At 40.9% G+C, this 21,502-nt stretch overlaps 1 protein-coding gene across 10 annotated transcripts in view; it reads left to right on the top strand.

Annotated features, from left to right (window-relative positions):
- The window catches only part of DOCK10 (dedicator of cytokinesis 10), a 134,034-nt gene that overhangs the window by 9,888 nt on the left and 102,644 nt on the right, over positions 1–21,502 (top strand). The window contains exon 1 of one of the 10 annotated variants that reach the window (XM_037406779.1): positions 11,005–11,291. The exons of 8 other annotated variants lie outside the window; for them this stretch is intronic. In XM_037406779.1, coding sequence (XP_037262676.1) covers positions 11,190–11,291 — 102 coding nt within the window. In that variant the 5' untranslated portion in view covers positions 11,005–11,189. Of the gene's footprint in view, positions 1–11,004; positions 11,292–21,502 lie in introns of those variants that run through there. One more of the 10 variants, XM_037406780.1, reaches the window with a different exon arrangement.

Below are 21,502 nucleotides of genomic sequence, written 5' to 3'. Positions count from 1 at the left end.
TTGGCATTTTAATAAGGGTTTGGCATTACCTTGATGTTTTCCACAGGCTGTGACTTCTGCGCTAAAATTAGCAGTTTCAGAGGGTAAGCCTTAACAGTAAAGAGATTAAGTTCTGATATGTAGATTCCTGGAACCAGATGCTCTACTGTCCTTTTTGAAATGTCTCTTCTGTTAGTAAATTATGTGCAAAAATGCATTGCAGCTATCTCTATAGGAGATTTGATCTTAGTGGGATTACAGAGGAGGACAAGTTCTTGGGAGAGACAGCTTGGAATTGGGCCTATTTTTTTTTCACTTTTGGATGCTTGGGTCTTGAAGGTAAAGAATAAAAAGTGTTCACAGAGATGATCTGCACTTCTTTCTTTTCAGTGTCTTAGCTCTTTCCATGTCTTTAACTTGTTCTCCCATGTTCTTGAGGAGCTTTTTCTCATCTCCCTAGAGCTCCATAGAAAAAGCAAGCAGAGCGTCCAGCTGCCTGTTCCGTCTCTCCACCTGCCAGCTGGCACTTGTGCCTGAATTTGCTTATTCAGGCTGTGACTGTTCTGGCTTTTGCAGTGCTTGAGTTCCTCCGGCTATTGACCACCATTAGCTCTTTGGTTTTAAGCAAGGGCACAGCCCTTGATCGAGGTGCAGTGATCTAAGCAGTTATCTAAAAGCTTGTTTGTTGCTAGGAATGTCCGGTTTCTTTGGCCTTACAACCTTGCAGTTGAGTCTCCTTTTGCCTTTTAACTGGCCTGTTACAAGAGAATGCATATCCCTTATTGGCTGTCTGCTCCCAGGTGTTGGGCATGTGCTCCATAACATGTCCTTCAGATGAATGCAAGCAGCAATTGTATGAAAGATACAGGGACAGTGATCCTAATCTTGAATCTGCTGCATCCAGGAGGAAACATTTACTGTTTCTACACAGACTTGATTTATTTTCTAAGATTAAAGATATACAATATATTTTGTTGCTCGTGATGTAACTTGCTTCTTCATGATAACCATTTGCCCCTTGTAGCACCTGATTTTGTTTCTGCTGACAATGTAGTAAAGACATCAGCTGGGGAAGGACTCATCATTGGGGTGTTCATGCATCCATCACCTGCTTTTGTTCAGAAATCCTCTGACCAAGCAGCTCTGATAGATAGCATGCTCATTCCTGAAACACTTGTGTAAATACGACATATTTTAGCAGAATGTATGGAAACATAGAGAAAACTCATGAATGCAGTTTGAACTGAAGAACTATTTGGAAATAATAGAGATGTTTACTAAGGCATGCATAATTCTGGTTTTTATATAAAAGATCAAAGTAAATCCAAGTCTGGAATTGTACCAATCTGTTTTTGCCTTCTCTAAATCTAATTGAAACTGTAAACATCAGTTAATAAAATGTAATTCTAAAATGTTTTCACTATATAAACATTTCCTGAAAAATATACCAAAAAGGACCTGCCCAAATGAAATGTTTGAGAGATGAGTTGACAAAAAGGTTTGTACCAGCTCCTACTGAGAAGTTTCTTTATATAGTACTTTTAAGGTGCCAAAAGCTTTTGTACATACAAAGGGCTTGCCAATTTTCCTTTTTTAAATGAAATCAAAGGCAATTTTAAGTTACGTGAGCCTGCAAAAATAATCTGAATTGGTGGCTAAACATTGCTTTTTGTAGAAAGCATTCACAAGACAACTGTATTTCTTGGAAATATTTTCACAAAAGGATTTGCTCCTTGAGTCAGACCATGTCTGCAGTGTTTCAGACAGAACAAGGAGCTGAGTGAGGAGGAACTGCAGTAAGCTCTGCTTTATTTCCTATCCACATCCTTTTCTGGCACTTGTTTAAGCCTGGCTGGAGCATGTTTTTGTAGGAAATCAGAAGTTAACCTCTTAGCTTCTGATTTCCTGACCAGTTCTTTTGTGTCCAGCTCAAGTGGTGCTTAATAGAAATGAGTCAGGATGTTCCAACTATTTCTACAGTAAGAGGGAATTTTCTGGACTTTCCAGAATTTTCAAATCTAAAAAACCTCAGAATTTTCAATTTTTATTTTTTTTTTTAAAACAACACAAACAAACCAAAACACTCTTGGTACAGTCAGGTTGTCAATGACCAGTTTAGGCTTGATGATAAGGCAAGAGTAAAGGTCCAAGAGCTTGTCTTTGCACATTGGATACAGGGAGCAAGATGTGAGAGTGGGGAAAAACACAAGGGCAGGAACTAGCTTACACTCATCCCATCAGAGAAAATCATCTGGAGAAAGTGAAGGAAGAGGATTTACTGTGATTCAGCTCTCTGCCTTGCAGAAGGAACCTGGAAGCTTAGAGCAGATTTACTGTGTTAAAAATGACATAGTTTTGGTCTTGCTTTTCCAGCTTGCTGGGAAATCATAAATAAATTCAGCTTTTTGATCTGTCCTTGGATAGCAGAGTTCCATAGCAGCTTCTTGGGTGGGCTTTCATACCTCATACAATTCAAGACAGGCTTAAAAGGATTGGAAAATCACAGAGAAGAGTGAGGGGGGTCAGCAAAGTTAGTCTGTGACTGTGTATGTAGACAAACACTAGACCTGGACTGGCCTGAAAAATAACTATGAGGGGATATGGTGGAAGTCATAAAAGTCAAGAATGGTCAGAGATATATAGATGGCTTGCAGTTTCTTCTTCAAGAAGAGAAGTAGGGATTGTCAAATGAAACTAATGAGGGGCATGTTTGGAGGAAAAAAACTAACAAACAAAAAAAAGAATGAATATTAAAACTGGATTTCCTTGCCACAAAATGTTTAGCATCTATAGTGTCTGTGTAGGTTTTAAAAATGGCTGGAAAAATTCATGAGGGAAGTCTTTGAGAATTAGTAAATATGCAGGTGCTGCCTCAGGCTTGGGAACCTGCATGAGTGGAAATTGGAAGAGTATTCAGGAGAAATACTAGTATACTGACTGTTTTCTATGCTTTTACCTTAGCAGCTATAGATTCTCACAAGTGCAGAAATCTGGGTTAAATTAACTTTCATCCTACCTGGTATGACCATGCTTACATAAAATGGAATTTAGCATGGCGTCCAGGTGAACATTCAGTACTTCGTTTGGTGCTGAAGGAGTATTATACTTGGCGTTCTTGCCTCTTAGACATGCAAGTACATCAGCTTGATTGACTGCGCTCCCCTGAATTATTTTGCATTTGTTGCAAGTTACTGTCCCTGTGCATGGACCTGTATTGGCTGGCGCACGGTACCTTGTCTGTGTGTCAGGACCTGCAGCACTCCGCTGGATATTCCTTGCTGTGAGGCTGGGATAACTGAAAGAGTAGAACTTGATGGATTATATTATATTTCTTTTTTTTGCCAAGGTTGGGGTTATATTTGGTTAACTTTACACAGGCTTTTACAAACTATAAGGCTCCTAACCACTGCCATTTCGGTATTTTCCTAGTTTTTTACCTTCTTATTTTGGTAATACTGAGGACGGCACATTTGTTATAAGTCTAAATTAGGATTAGAGGTTTTAATTAAGAAATTAAAAGCAAAGCCTGGAAAGGTGAGACAATTCTCTGGGTGTACAGAAAGTTATGTCGAAGTGAGAAATACTGTATCAGGTGTTGGCACGATCGATTAGACTACACTGTGTTACTTTCTGTGTACTAAGAGATCAGTAAGAGAAGGGGAATGTCAAAAAGGTACAAGTTGTCTTTTTCTTATTTCTCCATACCAAACTCAACTAATGTAAATCTGACTTGCATGGTTTTATATTTCACTCCCTTTCTACTAAAACAAGAAAATAATCTTGCATCTTTGCTTTTGAAATTTATGTGCTTTTTGCCTCTTCCAAAATGCCATTATTTAGCTTTCAATTATATGATCCAGATGATGAATTATTGTATGCAGTTGCTTTCTTAATTGCTTAAGATGCCCACAGGCACTAAAAGAGAGTATACAGGAATTTATGACGTTGAATATATGTTAGAAATATGAGATATCAAACACAGTAATGGTTGTACAGTCAGTTTGCACACGTATGGAGGGGAGTGTACTTTGTAATTAAAAAAAAAAAAAAAAAAATGAAGAGGATCCCAGGGTATTTTACATCAATATTACAGCATTGTAGATGTTGATTGTGACCTTGAGTAAATGAGTGAGTTGCCTGACCTCCTTTTGCTTCAGTTGTTCCAGCTGGAAAATTGGGTGAAAATGTGGATTCTCTTTATAAACCAGATGTTGTCTGATCTGAGCTTTTCTTGTAAAGAAAAAGAAAAATAATTTCTGCAACGTAGCATAGACATGAATAGCAAGTATTAGATTTACAACCAGAAAAGCATGCAGCGGAAGCCAAAATCACAGCGGTATCGACATATCTAGAGATAGTAAATTTAGATTATTTAATTATTTAATTGCCTTTTATGGCCCTTCATCGCTGTGTGTTTTGTTATCAAGGACTAATTCCAGTCCAAGTAGATGAAAACAAAAGAGTAATGTTTGTTTGAAATTTCCCAATAGATCAAACTAAAGAAAAAATAAAAGTAATTGCCTATTTTGCTTTTGTATGCATCAGCAGGACAACGTTGCTAATTGAAAGTTTATTCTTCCAACCTGATTGCTGATATAGGAAGCGGCAGTTTGTTTGCTAAAGAGAATAAGCATAGCTGTTTCTATCCAACCTGTGCAAAGATACCCAGCACAGAAGCCCGTAACGACTGCGCTCGATTGCGCTGTGTGTGAGCCTGCAGCTCCGCTGTGCAGCAGGGACCCTCACCCTCTTTGCAAAGAGGACCAGCCAGTAGCACCGTGGTGCAGTACTGGTGCCCTTTGCTCTTCTTGCTCCCCCAGTAGCTACTGTCTCCAGAGGGCTGGTAGGGTGGATGAGCAAGGGCTGCAAGTGTAAGATCTATCATGCTGGTTTTCTGTAAATGATGCTGTGTGGCTGTAGCTGGAGGCATTTGGGGTTGCATCATCAGGTGCAAAGCCCTTCTCCGCCCAGTGGCAAGGGAATGAATTCTATTCATGCCAGGTGCAGGTGGGTTTCCAGCCTAGAAAGCTGCTGAAATGATGCTGGTGTTACATCTGTGTTCCTGTGGGGTTAGCTGGTAGAAACATCGCTGTGGCAAGGTGTGCATGTGGAGCAGTGTTCCCAGGCTGCGGGACAGGGAGGGACTGCTGCTGGCTCAGCTGAGCCTGCTTCCCAGATGGAACAGTGAGAAGTTTTTTTAGGAGCTGTAAAATCAGCAAAGGGCTGGTAAGTGGCTTTTGGACCATGGGTGTTACCAGCAAGCTCTTGTGAGTGCTTACAAAGGCTATTTTGAGGTGATGAAATACATGTGCTGGAAGGGCCCTTGAGGGCTGCATGAGATCCGGCTGGGAGGTGCCAAACTGCCCATCCCGAGGTCTTCTCCTCACCCCCTGGGGACACTTTCAGCCACAGATGAACCTTAGCAGCTCTGACAATGCACGGGGACTGGCAAGGGCAGCCTGTGGCCAGCTCCTGACACCACCGGTTCAGCTACAGGGTGTGTTTTAGCCTCTCACTAGGGCGAAGGAGCACAGCATCCTCTCACAGATCAGTTCTGCGTGAGTGCACTAATATCTGGGGCATGAAGTGAAGGCAAGGAGGAAGGAATCGCTGAGATCAGCACGCTGGCAGGCTAGAAAGAAAAGAAATGGCTTGACATAGGTGGAGTCACTGACATCAGGGACTGTTGTCTGGAAAGATCTGTTAGCAGGGCTCTGACAAAGCTAAGGGGCTTCTTTTCATGGGTATTTATGTAGGCACACTGTCCCCCCACCTTGGAGACCTCACCTTGTGTGCCAGGGTCACTTTAACTGTGATGGATTCCCAGCCCTTTGCCTGGTCAGAGCTGGATGGATGTGTAGGCAAAAGGCGAGCATCAGTTATTCTAATGGCTCCGTGGAGTGTTTGTTTTAGCTTGAGTTGTTAGATCGTAGCTGGAATCATATTTCTCAAAAAAATCACTTCCAGTTGATTCAATACCAGAGTGACTTTGCAAAAGGTTGTGTCATATGGAATTTTTCTTAACTGAATTTTTTTACCTTTCTGTTTAAAATATTTTGGTTTTATATTTTTCCCTCCCTTTTATAAAAAAGGACATTTTCAAAGCATGGATCAATACTGAGCATTTCATTCCAAAAGATGATCTCTTCTTGAGTTCATTTGGGGTTGTTTGGTTTGGGTTTTTTTGGAGAGGGGAGAAGATGGAGGTGAATATTCAGTCTTTGACAAAGGGGTTGGGATAGAGGTCACTAGGGCTTTCCATCTTCTTCGGTAGGTGCTAGTAAAAAAAAATCTATCTATTTCTGGTCCCAGTGTAGTAATCTGCTTTACCTGTCTGACACGAAGCTTCTAGGAAGCACAGTTTTAACATGCGTTCACAATCCACTACAGAGCACATGCTATTCCCGATGCCTGGAAGATGTGAATAAGATGAATGTGTGGTGTCCAGTCATTGTCGCCCCAATTTTAGTCTCACAGTCTATTAGTAGATTTTTGGCAGTCCTATCTGCAAACACATGCAGTGTGTTACCATTCACTAAAATCAATTTTCTAGCAAGCACTCTGACTACAGAAAGGGTGGCAAATTATATCTGATGTGGCTCGATTTGCCCAGATGTGCAGACAGCTGACGCTGAGCAGTGCTGCCCTGCTGCGCTGTTCAGGGTGCGGCAGCCAGGGATGCTGGGCTGCCTGGGGGATTGCAATTGAAGACCAGGTAAGGAATATATGAAATGCAGCATCAGTAAGTATTAACATAGCTTACCCACTGGCACCGCCTGCATGTTGTGGGATATTAACTGTGTTAATCTCCTCGTTACTGGCCTCAGTAGTTGAGTATACCAGCAAAGTCTCCAAGTTTTGTGAGTTCTGCACCCTACATCCATAATATGGGACAGAGCAGGCTGTAAAGCTATGTGGTGTACATCTTTTTCTTCTTTTTTTTTTTTTTTAATAATTAAAATAATTTAAGTGTGGTGGTTGTTTTGTTTTAAAGATAGGGAGCCCTCTGTGAGCCTCTCCAGGTCTTGTCACCAGTACCTGAGCTGACAGCTGCCTGCTAGCTGTGTGCCGATGTCATGGTCGTAAAGTGCAGAATTGTTTCTGTTTCTGCTCCAAGGGCTGAGTGTTGGGCATGGCTGGCATCCTTTGGTTTTTCTTCAATGACTTTATTGCTGTGGTTCTACCAGGAACTCTGACATGCTGGAAATGCCACAAGCTGTTCAAGGAAGGTAGGCAGCTCTCTTATCTGCACTCTGCCAAGTGGTGGAACGTTAAGTTTGTCAGCCAAATTTCTCAGTACTGGTCTACGCTGCAGAGACTGCCTGAATGGTAGTGTCACTGTTATCACAGTGGTATTAATTTATAAATGAAGCAAGTGGGTGTTTTTTGAGAGGTTTGTCTTTCATTTCAAAACAACATAATGCACAGTTGATGCAGGTTGTTCCAGCAAAAGGAATTTTCTTACTTGTTAATAAAACTGTGTTTCTCAAATCTGTTAGACAAAAGGCCTGAGTCAGGATTAGGTGCGTAATGGCTATGGATGTGCAATTATTTACATATACATGGACACTAGTCAAGACTGGTTTTGACTTGCACTCTGTTTGTACGTGTCGGCGTTGCTCCCGGACAGAAGCCCTGAGCTGAATGGAAGCATTCATTCCCTGAAACTCGCTATGAATTTGATCTTTGCATGTGATTCCACACCCCACCCTGCCACCAAATTTGGAGGCGGGGGAAAGGCAGTGGTTAACTGATGCATCTTTTCTCGATCATTCTTGATGGGAGATGTAGATGATATTATTTTAGAAGGACAGTACAGTGAATTCAGTATTTGCTACACAGCAAGTTAAATATTCAGCCTGTTTTGGAAGGTCTTTTATGTTAGTTGAAGATACACACTTCAGGAACTGAATTTTTATATGGCTGCTAGCAAAGCACTAGTGAAATTCATTTTGCAATGATTGCGTGATACACTGTAGCAGTGAATTAGTGTTGTCCAGTGGTACGGTTTTACATATTGCTTTCAAGATCCAAACTGAAGTCAATGATGCGTGACAGTGAAGGGATCCAAGATCCAATAAGTTGGACAGAACCTCTAGAAGAAATGTAGGAAAAGAGAATAAACAAGTTACAGAATTGTGACCCCTATCAGAAGACTAAATGCTAGTGGTTCTGAAACAAAGGGAACGCCTAGCTATTCCTTAACAGGGGTAGAGGTATCAAATATTATTTTTCCTATCTAGATATTGATAAGTTTCTTCAAAATACTGGGAACAAATGCAAATGTTCAGCAGAGGCAGCAGAGCAGAGGGTAATAAAACATTGAGTTGACAACTTTACATATTTTATTATTTTTTGAAGTGTTTCAACATCCTTGTTTTTACTATATGAATCTAATAGAGCAGTTCACAAATGGAAACCAAGGCTTGTGAATTTCCTGTGACCTAGTACGTCTTTCCTCGGGATAATTTAAGCTATGGATTATACATAATAGTTCTGAATTTAAAAGCAGTGCAGGTGCTGGATGATCACCTTGAAGTGCCTGTTATCTTTATTCAAAGAGATAGAGAAGACTAAGGAAAAATTAGAGAATCTTTTACAGTCACACTGATGCTAATGAAGTTTCTTTTGTATTTCTGCTACAGGACAAAGCATTATTAGACATTTGACTGGTGATGTTATTCCCCATTACAAGTGTTAGAGGAATTTGCATTCAAAACAGATCTAAGAAAGTGGAATCTTTATTTGCAGTTGTTTACTATTAGTTCTGTTTATATCTCTGTGTGAATGCTGTAGCTTATTTGTATTTCATTGCTTCAACCTTTTGATGTATTGGTGTTGAGAAAATATAATGCTCAGCATCTTTAGCGTTGAGTCTGAAAAACTGGCTGTCAGAGATACAGAAATTAGGTTTAATAATACTAGGGATTAAAATCTTGTGGACAAAAGATACTCATGGTGTATGTTGAATAAGGACCAGCTGGAAACTTGAACCAAAGTTCATCTTTTGTATTATTTGGGAGTAACACAAGTTCATCAAAGTTTCAGGAAGCAGCGGTGACCCTTATCTCAGTGGAAAGAGTGCCCTGGAAGGGCTCCTCGGTGCTGCCGGAGGCTGGAAGCTGGGACAGAGCCATCCTGAGGAAAGGAAAGATGGGGATCGGCTCATTCTGTGTGACAGTTACAGAAAGGACTGGACGGGTGAAGCAGCCTCTGAGAGGAATTGATACCTGCTGAAAATTAGGCCAGCAGAGCTGATGGATCCAGGATTAAATTTAATTTCTGGCAAGGACCGCTTGTTTTGGCAGCTGCGTTCACAATGTTATGTGAGAGGCACTTGGGACTCAGATAGCATGGTGATTTGAGAGAAAACAAGGGTGATTCCAACTTGGTTAACGTTGCGGTGCTATATTGGTAGCCACTTGAAATGTCTGCATACCTTGGCAAATGGTTTCTGTTGTCTTTTCTGTTTTCTAGCGCCAAACACGGAAGCTTTTCACCACTAAGTAGGAGCACAGTGAAATTTGTCTTAAGCAGTCACACAGCAGGCTGGCAACACTCAGTTTAAAGGAATTGATCTTCTTAAAGACAAAGATAATGATGAGATGGGTTTTTAATTCATAAAGTGACACCATGTTTTAACTGAGGAAGATGAAAGCAAACTGGTCAGATTGATGCGTTGATTTATAGTGCTCAGATCAGACATGCTGGGCTCATGTGACTGCGCTTTTGGCGTGGAAATCCAGCATGTGGAATAATCATGTGGAAATTCTGCAGAGGTTTGTTACTTTGGATCAAATGTTACTAAGGCTGAAAAATGCGTGAAAGAGTTCATAGAATTCAGAATTTTTTGCTGGAAAGAAAAATTAAAAAAAAAAAGGCACTCAGGGTAAAGTTGCAGATCTCAGACAGTACTTAATTGAAACAAGTTGTAAAAAAAATGCTTAGCATCCAATTTGCAAAAAATCCAGAATGAAAAAGCAGAAAAACTATCAGTTTGTCTTGGTTATGGACACTGATGTTAAAATAAAAAAGCCTAATGCATGCCCCATAAAGACTATGTGCATAGGGGAATGCAGCTTTGCTGCTACAGCAGGATGAATCCTCAGCTGGAACAAAGGAGAAGAAAGGGGTCTGTGTGTGTGTGCATGCACATGTGTGGGCACTGAGGGGGTTTGTTCAGTTTTAAAAGACCTTTGTGCCCTGCCAACCTTCAGACAGCTGACCATTGGGTGAGTCTCTACCTTAATCAGGAATAATTTGATTGCCTGTGTCTCTGTTCCTGTTGCCTCTGTGGTTCTGAGGCACCAATTGAGGGGCTTCTATCCTGTCGGGGTGCCACTGTGATTGCCACTGCATGGGGTCATGGGGTAGGGGAGCTGCTATGGGGCAGCAGCTGGGGAACAGGCTCCGTCTGGCATCTTTACTCTTGCCTGAGGTGGGAGCAGGGTTGAAGCAAGCACCAATTTATTTTTTTCTTAGTTGGCTCGTGACAGGCACTTCTAAACCTAGGTTTCTAGAAGCCAAATATGTCTTTTGAATATTGGCTTATAAATATGTCTATTTTTCTATTTTTTTAAAAACTGTCTTCAGCTTTAGGAATTTGCAGGGTGCTTCCTCTTACTGGTATTTTACACCACTTAGAAAGGGGAACTGTTACCTTGGTCCAAAAGCAGAGGTGATTCTGGGCCCCACAGCACGAACCTGTTGGTGTGCGCTCTGCAATTGAAGTCTGCTACCGAGGGGCTTGTAGGAGGTGGTGGTTCTGTGACTGCCTTCTTTTTAGCTTGCAGACATACGTGTACATGAAGTAAGAGTGCAGCTGGTTTTGCTTTTGAATCAGGGAGGGTGGTGAGGAGAAAGGATGTAATGGGTTTTGAGACAAAGATAGATGTTCAGTTGCAAACGTTTTTTTCTACAACTTCCTATTTTGATTTGCATTAGAGGCGGGGGCTGGGTGTTTTTATGGCTTAATGAGACACTCTTGCCTTAATAGCAGAATATTATTCACAGGAAGAAATGAGTTACTGCTGGTTTTCTTCCTCCTGTTCAGTTACTGTGGATACAGCATGTAAGTTTTAGACATACTTCCCCCTTGAACAGTATGTGCAGCTTCCAGTTGTTACGCTGAAGCTGCTGAAGGAAAGAGGTTGAAGAAGCACAGCTTTTAAAAGAGAGATTTGTTTGCAGCTTGAATTCTTACGGATACAATGAGCTTTCGTGGGAGATTCAAAAGGGAGACCAGTGAACTGCGGAGGAAAAGAAGGACCGTTAGGCGAGTGAATCAAGGAGAAATTCACAGATTAAGCTGCGTGAGTATGCACCCCTTCTTCCATCTCTTCAATGAAATTGCTAAGAAATTACAGGTCAAACACTCTTCAGGCTACACGTAGGAGAGAGTAGGATTTATTCCTTCATGTATATGTGGGACTGACTTGAGTCCCATCAGTCCGTGTGATGAGGTGCTGAACATTGGAGAATGATTACTGAAGTCTGAGACTGAAGCACAGGGAATTCGGGAGTTTATAGAACTCAAGTGCATTAGGGAAACTGATGTGATGCTGTACAGCAATCAGACATGTACTGACAGCAGCAATATGTGATAGTCTCTCTGGCGCCTGGTAACACCTGCTTGGTGGTTGGTTCCATGGAAATCCATAATGCTGCTTATGGAGTACAAAAGTTACTCCATGCTGGTTTAGATCTCACAATCTTCTATGGGTGATTTATGCTTCTTGAGGCCAGGAGGATGAGGAGAAAGCCACTGTCCTTCTGCAGGAGGACAAATGGAGAAAGCTCCAGAGTTCTTGGTGGAAAGCTGGAGTGAGGTTCTGTCCCACGAGCTAGACAGTAGCTTTGCCAGTGATGGCTTTGAGCCAGGACTATGCTTTCTGCAGCTCTGCTGTGTGGCACCGGGCAGCTCACATTAACGGCTTTCCTAGGCTTTCCTGACCGAGATTGAAACTGTAGACAATTTTAGCTAAAAAGCATAGACCCATCTGTCGAGAAGCCTTAGGCAAGTACCAGTTTTCAATTTACTCACTTAACTTGAGAGATCACTTTAGATGTCAAATGTTTAATGGCTTCCCCAAGAAAGATTTGGAGACAATGGATCCTTGTGGCAAGAGGTGTTTAGTGTTCTTCTGTAGTTTTGTATATCCAATTACAAGCTGTGTTTGCATGCGCATGCTGGAGGCTCTTTCGTGGCTATTCTGCATGTCCAGTGTAACAAAGAATCAGTGATAATACACTGAGGAAGAGTATTTTCATTAACTTTTTTAAATAGGAAGGAAAATAACTTTGCTGTTGTAACGCTTGGTCACAGATTGGTTAAGACAGTTTGTGGTCCATCTAGTAGAGCGTTTGGGTTTGCTTGTTTGGATAGATATTTTATATGGAAATGGATCTTTTTGAAAAGACCACAGTGTAGTTCCTGCTGCCCTGAGCTAATGGCATACAGTTGAAGATACCAAGTTGAAGCTTCATGGTCTTGGGTCCCAAGAATGAGTGCTGGTGGTGCTGGTGAAAGCATCTAACCCTCGCAGTTCACAAGACTTTGGTAGGAGGTATGCACTGCACCTTGATTTATCCTCTTAAATCCTGGTTAGGAATGATTTTTGTTGTTACCGTGCAAATCCTGACTGCCTGAATGGTGCTTCCTGGAAGTGGCTGAAGCCTTACAGGAAAGTATGCCTGGAAATACAACAAAGCCCAAATAGTGACAATAAATGGGTAGATTGCCTGCAGGTAGAGGGGAATATATTTGTTCATTTTTGCCTGTATCCTCAAGTAACAGAAGCTGAGAGTCTGTTCCATTTAGTGGTGCAAAAGAACTTTTAAACTGTTGTGATTTCTAAGAGTCAATAAAATGTGTCATACTCTGACCTAAACCTTAGAGCGCTTGTAGCTGCGTGGTGCCTGTAATGGGAAGTAGGGACGTGCCTCTTTCATCAGTCTTGTGGTTCACGCTGCACTTCCTGCGAAGTGTCTGGCTGCCATAGTGTCGAGGACATAACTCGGGGTTTCAGGGGAATCTGTTCTGATTTCTGTTCTTTTCAGACATAAGATAGACTAAGATGGGGTCACTCATGTTACTCAGCGAGTGTATTTCTCAATAGTTTGTTTAGCCCTTAGGAAATGCGGGCACACTTGGCTTTACTTTTGTGGCTTGTGACCTATGTCTTTCTACCCAATATTTCATAATTGGAGCATGTTAAATCTTTGGCCTACAGGCACTTTTTGCTATCAAGCAGGAGCCCATCTCTCCTTCATGCATCAGTCCTCTGCACCTCTGATGCTGCAGATTTCAAAGTGGTCTTAACTCCCACCGCAGCTGTAAAGGCTTTTGTATACTGGGACCTTATTCAAAGAGTGCATTTCTTAATATACTACATTTAGACCTGTATTTTCTGTAGATGGACTCGTGTTATTTGCTGGAAACTCCTTTTATTTTTTTAAGACTAATTATGATCTGATTAGTTTTAATTGATTGTAGGTTGTCGATTGAGCTCAGTGTGGTTGACCAGATTTTGCTTACATTTACATTGTGTGTGTAAATGACTTGATAGCTAGATAATTGATTAGGAGGTAGCTGATGTCAAGGAAACAATTACAATTTTAACACCATTGTGGGAGCTGAGTTTATAATGGTCATATATGGATGACACTAATTTTTACAGATAAAGCCTCTGTGGAAATAACTTTCCATTATTTACTCAGATATGTAGCTTGAAAAATATCTTTAAGAGGTAAATAACCATAGTGTAGATAGAAAAAGAGAGATATTCACTGAGTAAAATGAAGCAGAACAACATATGTGAGATTTGCCCTATGGGGCAGTGACTAAGTACTCTCTAGAAGTTAAATGGTATTTTGAAAAGTTTATTTAGAGCTAATGCAAATATTTTTGGCAGTTGTTTTTGCCTCAGGGGCTTCTGAAGTGGTTGAGCCCCTTTCAAAAAAGCTGTTTGCTCAGTCTACAGGTCTAGCAGTTCATATATCTAAATTTTAGGACTTAAGTGAAAACGGGCAATGTAGTTTGCTTGTGTGCTGTCTTGCAACTTCATCATCAGACTCACGATAACGATCAAAGTCTTTAGCATCAGAGCATGATCTAATGAACAGATATCAGAGTTTTCACTTCAATCCTTTAAAGGTACTTTAAAAAAAAGTCTCCAATGTACTCTAAAAGCAAAGTCTACTCAAAAGAAACATTTAATTTTTAAAGTAAGTAAAAATGTTTTTAAAGACAATTCTGTGCTGTACACAGTGTTAATGTAAAATACACCAGTGTTTTAGCAGCAGTTTGTGCGAGATGAACCTGGTGGAGGAGCAGGTGAGCTAGGAACACCTGGCACCTGTCCCTTCTGTCCCTCCCCTGAACCTGTACACAGATGACTGTGGGTAGATCGCTCCACCTGCCTTCTCCACTTTGCACAAACAGGGGGGTCTGGTTTGGTCTGATCTTATTGTTGTAATAAGTTCTATTGTTGCCATATAGAAGCCGTAGGTGTCAGAGCTGGGTTTCTGTCTTTGCTATGAGGGTCATCTGAGTACAACTTCAGGGCAAAAATAGGGAGCATCTTTTTTTTAATGTAGATTTTTCTTAGACTACAATGATCTTATATATGTGTGTGTACACAGTCAGAAGTGCTGTTGACATAAACTTTGTAGTGGAAGCTTAAAAGCCCTGGTCAAATCCACTACATGCAGGTTGCAGGAAGGTTTTATTGATGTTCCTGTTTGCAACCATGAATCTGCCTGCCTGAGACCATTCTAGAAAAAGTGAAGACGAAGCAAAGAGTGTTTACAGAACAGCTGAAGTAGACTGACTCCAGCATCCCCTTTGTGGTGCCCAGGGCAGGACTACACACTTCTCCTTCCCAGGGGTGATGTAATCACTGATGAGGCAAGTGGCTGGGGCGAGCACTCCAGCTCTGCATCAGGCGGTCCTCTCTGCTGCCCCACAGTTCCCATCCCTTCTTCCCAGTCCCCTTCCAGCATATCCTACCTGTCTGTTCAGGTGCCTGTATGAAGATGAGTGAACCGTGCCTTTGGCTTTTGCTTGCTTTCTTCATGAATAGATACAGCATGGTAGATGTAAAGAAAACCTTTTGTTGCTATAACTGCACTTTTATTTTCTGGCTAAGGTCAGGTAAGGGGAGCGAAGTGGCTGAGTGGTGCCAGGTTAGAGGTCTGTGTAAATTAAAAAAACCACAACCAAACCTTAAGATACTTTACAAGACTTTCTTGTTTCTCCCCTGAAGTGACCTATGGGCAAATATTTAGTCTAGGCTTCTGAAGTACTCACTATTGAGAAGGCGTCAGCTCTGACATTTTGAAAAGCTAATACATTAAATTTAATTTTAAAACCTAGCAGTTTCTATAAAGGTCTTATTGTCAGTGGCATGATAATGCTGATTTCAGTAATTTTCTGATTAAATGAAATCTCCTTTGTAAAAAAAAGGTTTCCAGCTACTGTATAAACACAGAGGACAAGTAAGTTGCTTTCTTGTTACCTTGAATATTTTGCAGACTATATTGGTGCTTTTATCTATGTCTAAAATAGCAATTACTAGTCATTGAAGATGCACATGCGTACCTGCCCATGCATATACTTCATATACTTTCCAGATTCAGAAAACATTGCAGCAAGGCTACAATGACAGATGTATAATTGTGACTGAGAAACAGAATTCAGGAAACACTTATGACTAAGTCGAGTGTAGCATGAAGCATCCCCTTCCCCTGCCCCCTGCCCCCCCCCAGCTGAACCAACAGTCTTGTGTGGCTTGCAGAATTTAACCATGAGTGAGATAGTTTTACAAGGCCAGACACTTTCAAAATTCATAACGAAAGCAATGATAAATTCTAACTTGAGAAATAAAAGGTAATAGAAAGAGTAGGTCACTGCCAGATGCCTGAGAACAAGTCTTTGTGGTTTGAGTAGCCTGAACCCTGGTCAGTCATCAAGCCAGCTGCTGGAGAGTTTATGTGTCTGTGTGCCACTGTAAGTCTCTGATGGCTTAAATCTGGCCCATGATTTAAAATGAAAATGATATGAGTAGGCTCATCCGGATGATAGCTGTACCCATTTTTCAAATATTTAACACATTGTATTATTCTCTTAGAGTAACTTTTAAAGCTGGAAAATATGCAAAGTAGACCTTTATAGATTTTGATCTGCAAAACAATGGTAATTTCCAATGTAAGCAATTGGGATTCACCCCATCCCAGCTGTATTTGTGCAGAGTAAGTCTCATTTAGTCAAGAAAATCCCTTATTGGTGTCAATCAGAATTTTCTTTAAATAAAGAGGCTTTAATGAAAGAAAATTATTTTTCACTTCTTTTATTCCCAGCAGCATTTTGCCCAGGTTTCCCTGCTGTTGCACTGTTTAAGTTGCTAGGTACTACAGCATTTTGGAAACTAATTGCTGAATCACTAGGAATTTGGGGGTTTAATTCTTTTTGTAATTCTTTGCAATTTTCTCTGTACCAGAATCTTGTGGGAACTGGCAATCCCCTTAATGAAATTTATTGGCATGTCGGCTTCACTGTTGACACTGAAGAGTGTATCAGTGGCGCTGTGCAGCCCTGAAAGACTGGCTGGATTCTTTCCAAGTGTAATTCTCCAAGGTTTGCTGAAAGACATGGCAAATTAAACATTTTGGACATGACAAGTGAATGTGTTTTAGGGTGAAAGGGAAGCAGTGTCACAGAAAATTTTTTTTGTACCACTAATTTTAATATTGTTGACTGTGAATCACATACTGAGCCAAATGTAGCCTTTGTAATGTGGCCAGAGAGTTGTTTGACTGTAAATAGATGCATACCAGGCCAAGCAATTGTAAAAATGGCAAGATCTAAAATAAAAGGAGGGACCATCTGCCTGCTGGTTCTGGCTGTGTTTCCTTGTCCTTTACGAATACCTTTTGCAGACCCTGAATTTCCTCCCCTGTGCTTGAAATGCAAAACTTCTTTTCCTTAAAGACAATCCATAACACAAAGTGGACTGTGTTGGGACTGGAGAGAGATCAGCCCTGTGGGGTGAGGGCATTTTAAGTTGATGAGACCTGTCACTTCCACCTCAGATGCTGGCAGGTGTTAAGGGACACCATCATCCCCACGCGTGGCTGTGCTGTCTCTGCTCCCTGGGTACAAGCGCTGCTGTGGGACTCGCTGCCAGGAGCAGGTTGGGTCCTCTGAGTGCTCACCGTGATCTCACCTGGTGCAGGAAGAAGGTGCACCCCCACGGAAGTTACCCCAGGAATCAAACAGCTGTACTGGCTTATGGTGAATAGAAACATACATCGGTCCTACAAAAAGGTGAAAGTTTTGGTGAATCCATAAAAGGCAAATGGTTTTCTAGCGTCAGCTTCAGCTCCTTGAATATTCAGCTAAGCACACCTCAGAGCTGCTGGGCAGTCTGTATCGCTAGCACATCTGAAGATAGGGTTAAATTCAGCCTTTAGACAACACTTCCTCCAAAAGTCATGGAGATCTGACTGTTCTTTAGCTTCAGTTTGGACAGGCTTGGCAAAGAAATATTTAATTTAAATTGGTCCACCCTGGTGGAATAAAATTAACTACATATATTAAACGTATTAAAAAAAAAATCTACAGTAATGTACAGAGACAGTACATGTACAGAGACAGTTATGCCAGAGACAGTATTTAACTGGGGAAAGGAAAGGAAGAACAAGAAGTGTGAGAAGCACTTCCCATTGATGTCATACCAGAAAGTAATTTAATTTGCTGTTGTGAGTTTTAGTAGGATTTGGCTTAGTTAATAGTATCATTGAGAAGTCTACAAAAAAAAAAACAAAGGAAGGTGATGCCATTATTTCAGTAAGTGGCCCTTTCTGCTGCCCATTTCAATATTTCAAATGTGTACCAGAAGGAATTGTAATTTTAGACAAGCCATAGCTTGGATAAATTAAAAATCAGAGTCCTCTTAATCTTGACCAGTCTGGCCATCACAATTCTTTTGTCTCTTATTATGAACGTATAGTGAATCCTCCTGTCATGAAGATATTTTAGTCCAGGTAACCAAAGTCCATCAGCTTAAATTCTTTCTGTTTATTTGTTTCTTTAATTTTCTTCTTCCTGGCATGAGGAAGAAAAGAAATTTATTTCAACATCTGTATTAAATTCAGTAAATTTTAGATAGTCAGGATTTGGTGTCTGGGAATAATACATCATTAAAGCATTAGAGAATTACAACATATAGTCTGGTTTATTTTTAGAATGGGCAAGTACTTGGGATGACTATCCAGAGGCTGTTGGTCTCGGTTGCATCATTTCCTCTTTTAGTGAGTGTTCACAGAAATACAACTTCAGGAAGATGATATATAAGTCATTTTATCCTATAATTATGAAGAGAAGATGGGTACTAGCATCAATGCACAATGTCTGTGCAGCTGGAGGCAAGCCAGGTACCATATCTGTTTCTGTTAAAACCATTTATGTGGATATTTTTGGTCACTATTGCTGGGAAAAATAATGCTTTTGTACTTAGACCAGAATATGGTGGTGATCAAGCTGTACGTCACTGGTGGAATCTGGGCTGTTTCACTTGTGTAATTAAGTAGTGATTATCCCTCTGTGGTGTTGGCTCTGGTGCTCATTAAAGGTCTCTTGACTAATCAAAAAGAGCTTGGAAAAGTTGGCTCAACAACATACAGAAGTACGCTCCACAACACTATCGGGGTGTGAAGTAAATGGTACTGCTGTGATTGCTGTAGCAGGTGAGGATTGGAGAGTGCCTTTTTACTACATGTATTCACAACTGTTTCAGTACAACTAAATGTAATTCATTACTCACTTGAGATAGAAAGACTATAAAAAGCATTATAAAAATCCGAGCCAGCATAATTCGATCTTGGCACAGATCGCTATGTTGGTCTATTTCCAAAAAGAACAGACAAGTTAAATGGAGAAGAGGCAGCACTATGGTTATTAAATTAGCTTTAAATCAGCCCTACTCATTTACAGATCTCTGCTAGTGCTCGCAGGGAGAAAATCCCAACAATGCTGCTTCTGTCTGCCTGTGACGAGAAAACTGAGCAGTCATTTCATGCCTTCTAGAGCTAAACTGCTAACTAAACCAGCTGCCATTTCCCATCACAAACGCAATACTAAGCATTGTAGTGGTAAGCTTTGCCAAGTCCAGAATACTGACTCTGCAAAGGATGGAGTCTGTGTCCATGTTGCATAGTCTTAAGGTTTGTAAGAACATCCAGAACTGATAACGAGGCATCATGTTTATTATATTGTCATATGTGATGTTGCCATGGAATGGACTCGATTACCTCCACAGTCAGTGTATTGACAAGGATGGGCTGTTACTTGCATCTCTGATTCATGGAAGCTGGCATAACACAGTATTACATTTTATACAAGACTTTGCTGTACTGTTGTAGAAGCAAGAATGGTATTTGTCAGAGCATCAATAGGAAAAAAACACCATAAATACTGAAGTGCTTCACTGAAAAGTTTTGCAGTAATTTTGGCAACCTCACGTCTACTTATATTTAGTTACAATTTGATGTGTAGACTTTCTCCTAATACTTCTCTGTTAACATCTGTTAAAATGTTTCCTGATGGAAAGTGATCATGCACTTTGCAGCACTGGGAGCAAGAGAATTAGTACTGAGGGAACAGGGATGTTCATGCTTTCGCTGTGTCTCTCCGCTTCAGGGTTTTCTTGAGTTGCATTCTTGTCTCACGTAAATGACCTTGCAGCTGTCAAGGAGAACTTTTCCCCCTGGAGTGTTTCAGACAGCTTTCAGGAGTGGCTTTCTGAGTGCTGCCACTTCTGTACAGAAAAGAGACACCAGTGTGACACAGCTTGCCCTGCCTCCACCTGCATCAGAACATCTGAGTGACGTTAATTTTGAAGGAGATGTAACTGGGCTCACCCCAGCCTCACAGGGATTTCCAGGGGGAAGAAGGAATACCTCTTCGTTCTGCCAGCCCCAGCAAAAAGGGTAGTTTCCATTGGCATAGAGAACCTGCAAATGCCATGCACTTGTGTGGGATTCCCCCATATTTCAAGAGAAATCCCATGATTTTGGGGATTCCCCAGCTCCTTCTCAGTCTATGACTTCAATGGGAAGGTGGCTAATTAAGTAATTTCCTTACATTATGGGTTTTTGAAGGATTTTGAAAGCTAATATCCACAACTTTTTCCAAGGAGCATCTGACCTAGATTACTATTGTGTTGACATATCTTGGGTTTTGAAGAGTGGACATTTATGGCATGTCTGACTTACTAAAGGTTGAGATTGTTGCAAAACTCTTAGCCTAACAGTATCTGCTCAAGGAGGGGAGGTTTCTCAGTGTAGTCAATGTTGCAAACTTGCTGCAGAAAACGTACATCTTTTAGTGAAACCGCTACACAGGAAAAATGTCTACATGAAAGACTTGTACCTCTTAAACATCAGTGCATAGGGTTTTTTCCACTTTCACATTGAGTTTTCTTGTAAGTGATTAACAGTTACAGTACTACAAGTTTGCTTTCTGCTGAACTGGGACTGAGTGAATTTTGTTCAGATCTGGACATCGCTCCCCAAAGAAGTGGTTCAGCAGAGTGTGTACACTCATTCTGCGCTGGTGTTTTCTCTTCAAAACTTACGTCTATATAGGAATACTTAATAGATAGATAAAATGGTAGAATTAGTGAAAGAGACTCTAAAACTTGTGGTTAAAGGATACTGTGGTGACTCAACATAACTTGAAAGGAAACGAGGGCGAGCTGTGCATGGTAAGATGGTTGGATGAGCCCACTGCATCGCTATGGGGAACCGCTGTTGGTAAACGGCAGACCGAAACCTCACTGAAGGATACGGCTGCTACTCAAACAGACATTTCTTGAGCAGGACTAGATATATTAACATCAGCTGGTACCGGCTGGTACCAGCTTGGGACAGTCTAAGGTGACATGGCTGGGTCAATATGAAGTCTTATGTGTCCTAGCAGCGTGCCTTGTCTTACCTGAACATCACATGCTGCTATAGACTCCTGTCACAAAATCTAAGTTAAACTTAAAGCTGTTTCTTCCCATTTGGCCCTTTTGTGTTTTACGGTGGCCTTCCTCTAGATAAGTTTCTTTTTTTTTCCTGTAAACTATCCCAAATCTATTTCATAACTCTCCTTTTATGTCTCCAGGTTCACCTAGGAAGGAATCTAGCACAATATCTGTATGTCAGAATCACTTTTTATTTTATTCATACAGACAGAACTTTTGGTGGTTTCCTGGGAGTTGGTAGTTAAAGATACACCATATTTAGGTAGGTCAAGTATTGCTTCTCTTCCCTCCCTCTCCCTTGCATCCCACAGCAATATTCGTGAACCAGTTTCCTCGAGAAAAAGCTTTTAAAGAAGTCCTATTAATTACTGTTATGTGTTGATCTTTTCTATCTTTTACAAGACTTCAGTGTCTCAGCATCAGTAGATAGTGGTTTTGGCCTGTAAATGCTATATACTAATGATTTTTAGAAGTTTGTTAACTCTTAAGTGGGC

This window comes from Falco rusticolus, chromosome 13, assembly GCF_015220075.1.
Source record: "Falco rusticolus isolate bFalRus1 chromosome 13, bFalRus1.pri, whole genome shotgun sequence".
NCBI classification, from domain to species: Eukaryota; Metazoa; Chordata; class Aves; order Falconiformes; family Falconidae; genus Falco; species Falco rusticolus.
Note: the sequence above shows the minus strand (reverse complement) of the source record. Positions and strands in the feature narration are given on the sequence as shown.